Source organism: Limulus polyphemus, unplaced genomic scaffold (genome assembly GCF_000517525.1).
Source record: "Limulus polyphemus unplaced genomic scaffold, Limulus_polyphemus-2.1.2 Scaffold8858, whole genome shotgun sequence".
Taxonomy (NCBI): Eukaryota; Metazoa; Arthropoda; class Merostomata; order Xiphosura; family Limulidae; genus Limulus; species Limulus polyphemus.
Window position 1 is genome coordinate 1 of NW_013674468.1, and position 12,277 is coordinate 12,277.

Below are 12,277 nucleotides of genomic sequence, written 5' to 3' on the forward strand. Positions count from 1 at the left end.
GACGCAACAATACCTTTATAAGCAAAATTATTTTGATTATTTCCAATTCTTTGGTCATACATTGCAAAACTGGAAAACTTGCTCATTATTAAGCTAATAAAGCTCTTCAAAATATTATATTAATAAAAAATAGAGTAAAATTTATATTAATCATACTGACAAGATAGCAAAAGCTCTAGGTACTTGGACTTTTTGTTGTATAGGCCTTAATAAAAAAAAATCATAAACCTGTTATTAAAAGTAAATGAAAGCAATTTGTAAATTTTCTTGTGTTTCTTCATGATACATTGCATAATTTGAATATCTTCCTCACCTGTAAGTTTTGGACATAATAGTACCAAATTAGTACCAACAAGAAGTCAAATTTTACTCCCACTCTTTTGCAAATTATCATACAAATGATTCACAAGTTTGTTTTAGAGCAAATCCACATTGAGCTATCTCCTATGTCCACCAGGAGGAATCAAACCCAAGGTTTTACCATTGTAAATCGGTAAACTTACTGCTGTCCCCTGGGGAACTTATTCATAATAATATTTTTGAATGTTATTCCAAATAATTTATGGCAAAGAAATGCATCATTATAAAAAAACAAACTAATTGAAATTATTCTTTTTTGCATCATGTAATCCAGTATTGTCATTTTCTATTTTTTCATCATATTAAGTGCTTATAATAAAACTGGTATGGTCTTTAGGTTTTCTTTGAAACATCTAGTAAAGCGCTACCTAAAACTCTGCATATACATAATTTAGTTTTTTCAAATCAAGTTAATATTTTCTAGTAAAGCTAGATAATAGATACTTGAGTGAATGAAGATCATTAGGAAGAGTAATTTACTATTAACTGGAGTACAAAGCCAATGACGATTTATTATGGATGCAACTCTTTCATAACAAGAAAACTGAACACATCTTTACTCAAGTAATATTATTAAAAATACAGTACAGATATCTGTACTAAATTAGATATTCTATATGAACAGATAATCCCAATCTTAAATTGCATTAATCATATCATTGAACAATTAAGTTATTGAACTAGCCTTCAATAACATAGTGGTCATTTGGGAAGATTAGGTTGCTAAAGAACCCTTATCTTCATTTATTTATCTGAAGGATTGATCCAATAATATGTACTTGTCACTCAGCATCGTGAAGTTTAGGACTGTATAAAATGTCAATCATGAAGCTGAAGCTGCAAGTTCTACTTTGTTGCTGTTTCACAGAGAAGACGAACACCAGCAGGAATAGAGATTTTTGTTGTTCTTTCAGTTTGTTTCTTCTGGTCAAGTTTCACATTCTGAGCACAATTCTTAGAACCTCTGCTAATTTGGTTTTAGTACTAAGTTCTGTTTTGCCTGAAAACTTATAAACAAGTACTTGTTGAAATTCACAAAAGTTTTGAACAGAATTATAAAGTTAACTCTAATGAAACATTATTAACATTTCTTGAAACAATAAAAACTATAGTACTGAAAAAAATAATTACCTTTAAAAATTTTATTAACAACGTTTTTTGCATCCTCTACTAATTATAACATTACGTTATTAAACAAATACTGCATTCAAAAACAAAGAAACTTTTTTTTTATTGCTTCAAGAGCACTCACTCATGTGAACATTTATATAATGTGTTGTTCTGGAAACACATTTTAATTATTGTACTGAAGTACTAATAATTATTTTATACTTTAGGAATCTATATATTTAGGAAACCAAAGTTACTCAAGGTGTTAAAAAGGTGCATGGAATGTAGATCCAAGAATATGCTGACAATATGGAAGGTGGGAAGCACACTAACAAATGATGAATATTCAGTCATGCATTGAATAATATTAATTCAGGTAAAACTTGTACGTTAAAAAAAGATTTCCCATAAAGTATGATAGCTTTGTTATTGCAAAAAGCCTATATAAAACAACAAATTATCATGTGTTTATTTTACATGATGTATGTGAATTAATTCTGTCAGTATACAAAATTTTCATACTACACAATAAACAATTTCAATTCATGTGAATCATTCTTTGTCTTTTTCATACTGTGAGATATTAATAACAACAACCTATTCCTCAATTTAAGGGGTTGTTAGAGTTTTCAAAATTGTTGTATTTTCCCACCAATTTCAAGTGAAAGAAAATGCTTAATGTAACATTTAGTTTGACCCACTATAACAGTTTGGGGAAATATCAGCCCTCACTATTAACCGCATGATAGGCCAAAGAAAAAGATATAGTTAGGAACTTTTATTTAAAGAATTGGTTTTAATTAATGTGACTTAATTTTGTTTAATATTTTTTCTCACCGAGTGACACTATTCAACATTATCAATTATATAAATCTCTGTAGTATCCATTGATCAAAGTTGATGTTCTATTCTTTCCTATTCATTTTTACAATTGAAGATGTAGTGGTAGTATGCTCACCTTCTTTTATATTTTGCAATGAAACAATCACATTTTATGTTTAATAATAAAAATCTATGAGCAATGATGGGGTGGTTATAAATTAAAGACTTGCTCCCAACCTTACTAACCATTTTTCTATACTTCCATAAAGAAATTTGGTTTCAATTCTGTCTTTAATGTTTTAAGCCTACATATTAAGAGATATGTTGGTAACACTTCTGTGGTCTTTAACAATTTTGAGTCAATTAATAACTTATCAAGATTTTAAATGGTAATCATCCCAATATAAAGTTCACTGAAAATCAACTGAATGACAAACTCATTCTTAGGTATTCACGTCTTAAATAACCAGGCATACTTACCACTAAAAAGTATCATAAACCCACTTTCAGTGGATTTTATTCATATTTTGAAAGGTTTTCTTCAAGAACACCTGGTTAAAACTATGTTATACAGAGCTATTAAGATATCAGGAAATCAAAGCAGAAGTTGAGAACTTTAAACAAATACTAAGAATAAACTTTTTCCTGCTTTCATTCCTAAATAAATAATCCACACAAAATCTGAAACTAATACCCCATCTGTTGTTATGCTAGATGTACCAAAGCAAACTATTACTTCAGCCATACCTTACTTGGCACTATTTCATACACGATTAAGAGGAAAATGATCAAATAGCTCTACCCACAAGTTCAGTTAAAATGTGTCTTTAAAACAATGTATAGGTTAACATAGCTCTTCAAATTTAAAGACAAACAACATCCATTGAATACCTTGTTAATCATATAAGCATTCATGTGCCTGAGATGCAACCAGGGCAATATTACATCAACCACAGAACAGGATTAGAAGTTAACTTTTCAGGCAGTAGTTAGAATTTGCTATCTGCCTGAATATTGATAATAAAAGAATCTTATTCACTAGCTGTTTACACATATGAAAATACGTTTATAAAAAAGTAAAAATGTTAACTGCATTTTTAAACAGATTGGATAATATTTCCTGTAATATCTTGTGTTACTGTTTGTGACTTTGGTACAATAATTTTTACATATACTACAAATTCTGATTATGCCTTTAGAACTAAAACTTCTTTTATATTAAGAGTACTGTAAAATATATATATTAAACACTGTAAGTGAAAACCATTATTCTATCAGTTCTAACACCTTTTCTAAGCTGGCAAAACATGATTATCATTTATGATAATTGTCATAAGAAATTAGTATTGCCATATCTATTGCTGACAATGAGTTTTGTTAAATCCTGTGTTTGTTATGTCTCAGTCAATCTGACAATCTATGAATTGAATGAAATGTGCTGTCGGAAATGGATATGGCAAACATAGTGTTGTTGAAATACAATTATTATACATTTTTCTAATTCTTGAAAATTCTTAAGGGACTAGATGAAGAATGTAGTGTTAAAAATATAATAGGCCTAATACTAATGTCAAGTATAATTAATTCTGATCTGATTCTATTCTTCAAACTTATAGTTATTCAAATGCGACTTACTGTTCCAGTTTCCATGAATCTTGTTTGCCTTACAATCACAACTGAGCTACTTAGAAAACAAAAGAAAAAACCTCATTGTGGTACAGTACCACTAAATTTAAAAGATTTGTGCAACATTGTGTTATATTAAACTACACATACTCATAAATATCTACAAATTAATCAATAGCTATAGTGTTTTAATTGATGTAATATTCATATATTAAACCCCTATTCTGCATTTTCACTCCTTTCCTTTAGCCATTATTTCAAAATTTTATCAACCATTTTAATTTCATACAATTTTAAGGAATTATACTGATGCAACTTTTACAGCATGTAGTAAAATATATCAGTCCAATATTGGAAACTGGTCAAGTTAAAATGCTGGTTACATTTTATAAAATATTCTGTCATTTATATCTTGCATGTGCTTGAAAGTACATAACATGGTTTGTAGCACTTTTCCTAAAAGTGCATTTTACTTGTTAAAATAAAAAGAGTTAAGGTAGTAGGATGCATTACAAAAAATAAACATACAACACAGAATTCAATGCATTTCTCAAGATTTCATTTCTTACTTCTGTTTAAGATAAGTAATATTTAGCTCCCTAATTTTAATTTTAGGGTTGTTGGGAGCAGAAATCAGGAGGCTCTATTAGCAATAACTTTCTACTATATATAAATGTTAAAACCTGTGTTTAAAAAAAAAGTATGCACTCACACATGCTGTACTTAAGGTATCACTCAAATGCTACTGCATCAAATAACTAGTAGCAAATTAACAGCTTTAGGTATAAAAATGCTACCAGATATACTTTAACTTTGAACCTTATACTAGAAGTTGAATCAAAGAACACTCACTGTACCACTAAAACCTACAACTCCAGTAGTATTACCAACTACCTCCAGTTTTTCTGCATCACTCTCCACCTGCAGGAAGAATTCCACCTTGGATGCTAGAATCTCTTGTCATTAAATTAAGAAAATCAGCTCTTAACCAGATGATGAGCACACAACAACAACAATCTTCAATTATGAAAACTCAAACAAAAGAGCAGAACATGAACTTTGATCACTGAATATGAGTATAGAACAGTGTTCGAGGGGAGTGGGATATAAAAGGAGACATTTGAATACCAATCACTCAAATTAAATCTAGTTTTAAATATAATTTTATCACATTTAAACTCTGGTCTATTTCAGAGTGGTATTCTCCAAACCATGTTTAACCCACTTAAGTAAGTAAATATAAAGAATTAATCAAGCTTTCAAGTCTTTCCACTCTCGTGGTGATGATAAGTACAGCATATTTCAAAGATTTTATCAAACAGAAATAGATTTATTTACACTAACAATCAGTGTATATTGTTTCTATCAATGCCACTAGGTACAAGATGTGATTGTAAATTCCATTCATAACTTCTTTTAATAATCACATTTTACATCCTATAACCAAATCAACATTAAGCTCAAAAAAGAAAAAGATTAAGATGTTTAAGTGAGAAAATAAAAAATGCACATGACAATAGCAGCTTGGAGAGAGATGTTTTGGATAAATACACACAGTTTCTCATACAATATTTATGATACGAGACTTTTGAAATTACAAAAAAAATCAAAATACAAGTTTTATGATACGAGACTTCTGAGATGGCAAAAAAAAATAGAAGTTTAAATATTTTTACCTTGGTCCCTCACATACATTTCTAATCTACAGTAGGTATCAAGAAACCAAACTTAGATCTTAAGAGGGGACAATACTGTCTGAGTTCTAAGATGTATACTTTTATAAAATCATTATAACCATTTTAACTATGCTTTATTTTTTATTGAAAGACAAATATTATCAAACATGTCTAACAGAAACTCATAACTGGATTTTCTTATGTTTTGTTTGATTTAAACATTGCTAAACATACTTTATAAGCACTCTATTTCACACAAAAAAAAATTAGTTTCACAAGAGAAACAAACTAATTTTGTTTCCTTGCATTTATAGGTAGGTTTTAAATTCAATATGTTTATTAAGGACCTACAGTTTAACTTTAGATCAACCTTTTAATTATTAATGGTAATTAGAAAGCCTCACAACTAGCAGTGTAATGGACCAAATCATTTTAGTTATGAAGGTGTTAATTACTGAAATGGAACTGCTCAGAAAATTTTGACCTCAAATCACAAGCTACTTTGAACCATATTTTGTGTTTTCACCATGTGACATTTAGGTTCTGCCTCCAAACTACAAAAAGGAAAGAGAACATGCACAAATGTTTTTATGTGAAATATGGGTCAGAGACAGTATCCTAAGAAGTTGCAAAATAGGAAGATAAAAAGAAAGGGTTAATTTAAAATACACAAAGTAAGCAATGGAAGCAGGTGAAGAATAAAAACAAACTAAATCAATTAGTGAGTGCTCAAAACATCAATACTTTATACTAGATCTATCTAAATAAAAAATACAGTTGTAATATATTAATTACTGATTAATTGTACATGAAAATAGATACAAAAGACTTAGAAGACAATTCCTATTAAATAAGTTAGTTTATAACAATTCATTAAGTAGGTCTCTTCACACATCAGTGTGTAATAAGTAATGTATTTTTATTTCTAAATTACAATTTCACTAATAAAAGAAATAATTAAAATTTATACTTGACTAATATCATTATTAACTGTAGACAAAAGTATAAAAAGTAATCTACACTGATGTCAGTTTACACCTTGCAGTTACCATGTTGGTAGGTACTGCAGCCTAACACTCAGCTGTAAACTGGAATAGGCCTAATTTTTTGCACAATATATCTTAGTAGAAAACAATACAATAACAACACATTCATATTGTTTACTTTATGTTTATGACCACTATTTTGTAAATGAATATAGATTTTGTCTTACACAGTAGGTAAACACTCATCTCTAACAGGTAATGCACTTCGATATCTTACTGATAAAGCTGAACCTAAGCCACTAATCACATGATGCAATTAATTAGTTAATTCAGGCTCTGCCTCTGCTTCAAGACATTTTCTGAATAGTCTACTATTTTCCCCAATAATACATTGTTTTACATCAAAAGAGTAACTTCTTCAATCATAAGGAGGTATTAGAGTATATGCCTCATCATATTTCACTAAATTTGTGAGTTTAATGAGAATATGTCAGATCATATTGCCTTAAGTTAACCTTTATATATCAAAATTGTATAATATCTCATTATAACAATAACGAATAATTAAATACTTCTTTTCAACAATTGTTAACACTAGTCAAGTTAAATTTACAGTAAACTACATTCTACAGTTTCACAAATAATAAATCTTCAATTGAAGTGGAACTATTTTTTTTCAGTCTAAAATGTTTATCATAAAAAAACAAAGTCATACTTTACTCATATCTTTAATACATTCTGAAATGAACTTTAAATAGCATAAAATGGTTTATACATTAATCACTCTCACACATATACAGATGCCTCTTATGAGTCATGTCTGTAGTTAATTAGCTATGTAACAAACAGTTTTTATTACTGTAATCTGAGATCACATTGAAATTTCTTTCTCTATTACACTGCCATCTTCTTGTCCAAAGTAAGCTCTCTTAGCCATGTCTATAAAAAGTCCAGTCTCCACAACCCCTGAAAAACAATTTTAATCAGCTTATAAATAAAAAAAATGATTTACAAGAGCCTCTGTGTTTCATTATATCTTGCTAGTTCTTTTTCTCGAAAACCGAAAGAAAAAGTTGAATCTCAATGAAACAATATATCCATACAACATATACAAAGTAATAATATATTTTCTTTATAGTTTATCAAGACTGTAAATTTGATATTGTAGTATACAATGTTTGCTACCCCTTATTTAATGTAGAAGTCTTAAAAACTTTTCATTTTTCAAGTATGTACAGTTTTTTCCATAACATGTGATCAAGAATTCTTTGATAGCTTGTTTAGGTAGAGTATTCATGATGAAATTTAGTTGAAATGGACAGCAACTGCCTATTGTAGAAAACGAAAGGCATAAGACTTTTGAAACATCATCCTCTACACTTGTGTTTCTACAACAGGCAGTTGCCATTCATTCAACTAAATTTCATGTGGTTAAGAAAGTTGTTAATCCACTTTTGTTCTAGTTACTCATTGTTCTGTGTCATTCTCCCGGGGATAGCACATGGTTTGCCAATGGGGAAGATACCTGTAAGGTTGCACATAGTGCATGAAAGTAGACAGCAGTTTCCTCCAATGGTAGGTGAGGTAATATTTTGCAGTTACAACCTATCTTATTTTCTAATGAGAAGAACAGTCACATGGGTAGTATTAATCACTCTGGAAAAGTATGTTATTGTTTTAAGCATTTATAACAAAATGCTTTCTCAGACTAGAACAGAAAATCAATAGATTTTGGTGGAGTCTAAAGTTTTCTTTGGAATACAGAGATACAGCTTTAAAGATCGTGAGCTAACATTCTCCAGTAAAGGTGAATGTGCTTTGTGTTAAGACACACACCATTGTGTTAATGAATAAAGACTTTTTTCATTGTATTCAGTCTCTTTCTGTGCCAAAACTCAGTTAGTTTCACAGAAATTCAGGATTACTTTGCAATATTTCCTGGTCAAATCACCCATTATATAGGACCTACCTTATTTACTCTTGGAGAAAATAAGTTTCACCTGTTGTATTTCCTAAATGACAATAATATTTTATATCAAAAAATACTAACTGGAGGAAATAATAAATTAGATCATTAGACAACTATCTGCCCACTGAATGCATCTCAAGGTAATTTTACTCGCAAATAATCATACAATTTGACACATTCTTGGGGGGGCTTATCATATAAATTTTTAAATTGAAATTTTCACAAGCTGTATTGTAATAACAGAGCAGGAAGAATAATTTGTGTTGTAAAATTGTGTTCTAAGGTAACTGAACCGTTTGTGTGGACTTTGATTAAAAGAGACAATTATTTAAAGCTCTGGATACAGCTGTGATAACCTAAAGTATAAAGAACATTTATATATATGTTTGACTTGTTTTAATATATTACTTTAAAAGAAGTGGACTGTGCACTGTTTATTTATTATTGAAATTTATTGCCAACAAGTCACAGACACTTACTGTAAAAAATCAGGCCCATACATAAAACCTGACGTTATCTATGTTTCTAAATATTTTTGAATTGACAAGATAATTACAGCCATATACAGAGTATTCCATATCTGTTTCTTGATGTTAACTTATTAATACCCACCTGGAATCATCTTGATTGTCTGGTTTATAACTGTCCATTCTCTAACCTCAGAAAATTTCCAGTCAATAATAAAGTTACCATTATCAGTAATCACTGGACCCTAAAAAATATAGTAAAATGTTAAATTATTGCTTAAGATATGGCAAAAGCTACTCACAAGACTTTTTCTTTTATAAAGATAAGATTCTTAATTTTACTTATTGTATTTACAATTTTTTTCATAAAATCTAAAATTTGTTAATTATATCATACTAAATATTGTCAATAATTTGTTTTTAAATGTTTTGAAAGCAAACTTTAAGTGTGAGCAGAAGTATTACTGGAAATACATTTTCAATTTAAGAAAATGTTAAATTCCAAAACATACTTACCTCTTCTCATACTGCAGCTACAATCCCATACTGATAAGTTGGAGGGCTTGGTGAAGGCATTATCCAAAGTGCATATGCATAGACCGTGGGTGTGCCAATAGAGGCTTAGCACCCTAATGGGGGAACCACACTACATCAAGAACAGGTATACTCTTGAACTGGAACTTAAATTGTGCCATTTGGGTGGAATTTGATGTGATCCGTTATCACTCTAGGCCAGGCCCCAACCATATAGCTGAGGTTCCACTGCTCGGGGTTGGTATTATATGGTCATGGTTCCTAAATCCCACATTGGTGGTTAGGACATTTGGACCGCAATATATATTTGCGAGTGGATCCCAACACCTGGGAAAAACATCCACGGACCTGGGTAGGAGGTCCCCCATCTTCGCCCTCTTTTCGAAGAGTGGATAAAAGTCACTCGACACTCTGGAGGAATACCCTCTGTCCACCTTCCCAGTGACTTGAAACTGGGCATGGTAAGGACTCCCTAGCTCCACTAGTAGGAAACAAGGGGGTAGTTTATTAAAAATTAATTCACTAAAATAATATGATTTTTGTATGTGAAAGACTTATAATATGAACTAAAAACTAAATGACTGCCAAATTTTATGAAGATGTACACACTATATTGAAAGTTAGAAGTATTAAATTTATAAAGACTAATCGAGTACAAAGAGGTTACGTGGTCAGTCAAATTGACCAAGCCTGTGTTGAGAAAATTAATGTGGAATTCTAGTTAAAATGAGTGCTGAGATGAATTATTGTCTCAGAAGTTAACATTTTCCTTACCTGAAAATGTCTTTTTGATATGGCCTTACCTCTACTAACACACACACACAAAGGTATCTTAATCTTCTTCTGCCCTCTAAGCATTGCTAAAACATTTTTACAAACAGCCCAGCAGTCTATATACCCCATCAATTTCGCACCTTTTATGAACATGTACATATTATGTGACTACTCTCCACCAATAGTATTGTGCCACCTATGTTGGTGCAGCTAGCTCCCTATGCTATTCCCACTCAAACTTCACTTTCTTGATTGACATACCATTGTTTAGATATGTGTTTTTTTGCATGTTACTACTGTTTATGAACATGCTTCTTTGCCATTTTTTTTTCCTGACAGTTTTACTGCATTTGCATTAACTTTTTTCCAAAATTTTTTTGCATTTATTTCTTGTTACCGAATTACAAGAGATCTTAGTATGAACTTGCAATCAATATATTGACTATGGAAATTCCTGTTACAGTTAAAAATGCTACTGGTATGGCTTACCAAGAATCTGGTTCAACTTTACCTGCAGAGAAGGTACAGGCCTTAATTTTCAGGGAGCTATGTTCATATGTTCCTTCCCCCTCCCATTTTCTTCCAGTGGAGTATGGGAGTCTGTACCACTTTCCAGTTCCCAATCTCTGGGGTGGTGAACCATGGAGGCTTCCTCCTGAGTGAGTTTAGAAATTTACTTTACCACACATACTCATGATTTTCCACCCAGTGAGAAGAGGGCAAAGCTGGTTTCCCTCCTTACATTTCTCCTGGATGTATTTTCTCAGGTGGACAGCTGTCGATTGGAGCAGGTTCAGCCTATGTGATATCCTACATGTAATACTGGGTTTGGGATGATACTGCTCTGTTCCTAGAGTTGGGTGCAGTTGAGGCCTATCTTCTCGATAATTCTAGTTGCAGGTAGTTCTTTCCCTACTCCTACGGTTGAGCTTGGTGGACTTTGTCTGCCTCGTAATGCTGGCTATAGGACATACATACACTGTTTCTATGATTGAGCAAATGTTTACGTCCTCCTCCTAATTCGGATGAAGGATGTCTTGTCCCTGCATTTAAAGTTTAGTGATATATGATTTCTACTCGTAATACTAGTTATAGATATTGCCCTGTTCTTATGGCAATGCCATGACCCAGTAATGCCAGATTTGGTTTATTGTACTTCCTGCTCCCACGGTTGTTTTAGGAGTTTGTCTGGTTTTGGCCAAAAGCTAACTTTCTCTTTGTAATTCTGGTTGCCTGACATATGAAACTCTGTTTATCTACTGTTGGGGCTGATGATTATATATAACACAGTCATACTTGCTCTAGCCACTATGTTTATATTGTCATATATTACATTATGTTACAATATATATACACTGAGTGGTCACAAGTAAATAGACACTTAATTTTTTGTCATTTAACTGATTTATGCTAACTAATTTGTATTTACAGAGCACTATATAAATGAAAATGGTCTGCACACTAATTATCTTGCGCTACGACATGCCTAGAACTCAAGGTTCTCTCGAATTGTCAGATTTTGTTAGAGGAAGGATAGTTGGTCAAGTGGAATAAGTCACCGGCAAATTTCGCAGAATTTGGGAATCCTGCTTTCAACAGTCAACAGAATCATCGTGCAGTTCAGGAAACATGGCAAGGAAACAACTGAGCAGCGTCTGGGTCGTCCTGGTCCATCGGAGAGGACAAAAAGGGCTGTCAAGAGGAGCAACGAAATGGATCCCAGATTAACGACTGCAGAAGTGGCCAAAGTTGGTGGGATGAGCCCGAAATCTGTTCAATGGATTCTCCACAGATTGGGTTATCGTTGCAGAGCAACTAGACGGAAGCCCTTATTAAGACCTGCCAACATAGTCAGACGAAAGAAGTGGGCAAGTGATATGATGGCCAAACCTTTGGACTTTTGGAAGACCGTATTGTTCTCAGACGAATCAAGATTCGCTCAGTTTTCTGACA

The 12,277-nt window shown here is 31.6% G+C and overlaps 1 protein-coding gene across 4 annotated transcripts in view; it reads right to left on the reverse strand.

The window, feature by feature from the left end:
- Positions 1 to 900: 900 nt before the first annotated feature.
- LOC106475598 (ribose-5-phosphate isomerase-like) overlaps positions 901 to 12,277 on the reverse strand; it is a 23,298-nt gene continuing 11,921 nt past the window's right edge. Inside the window, exons 7-9 of one of the 4 annotated variants that reach the window (XR_002608915.1) lie at positions 9,162 to 9,261; positions 3,928 to 7,546; positions 901 to 1,367 (exon numbers count right to left, since the gene is read on the reverse strand). Coding sequence is in view for 3 of the 4 variants with exons in the window: in XM_022379663.1 (XP_022235371.1) it covers positions 7,452 to 7,546; positions 9,162 to 9,261 (195 nt within the window). In the remaining variant the exon portion in view is untranslated. Of the gene's footprint in view, positions 7,547 to 9,161; positions 9,262 to 12,277 lie in introns of all 4 variants that reach the window. The other 3 variants (XM_022379663.1, XM_022379665.1, XM_013936274.2) reach the window with 3 other exon arrangements.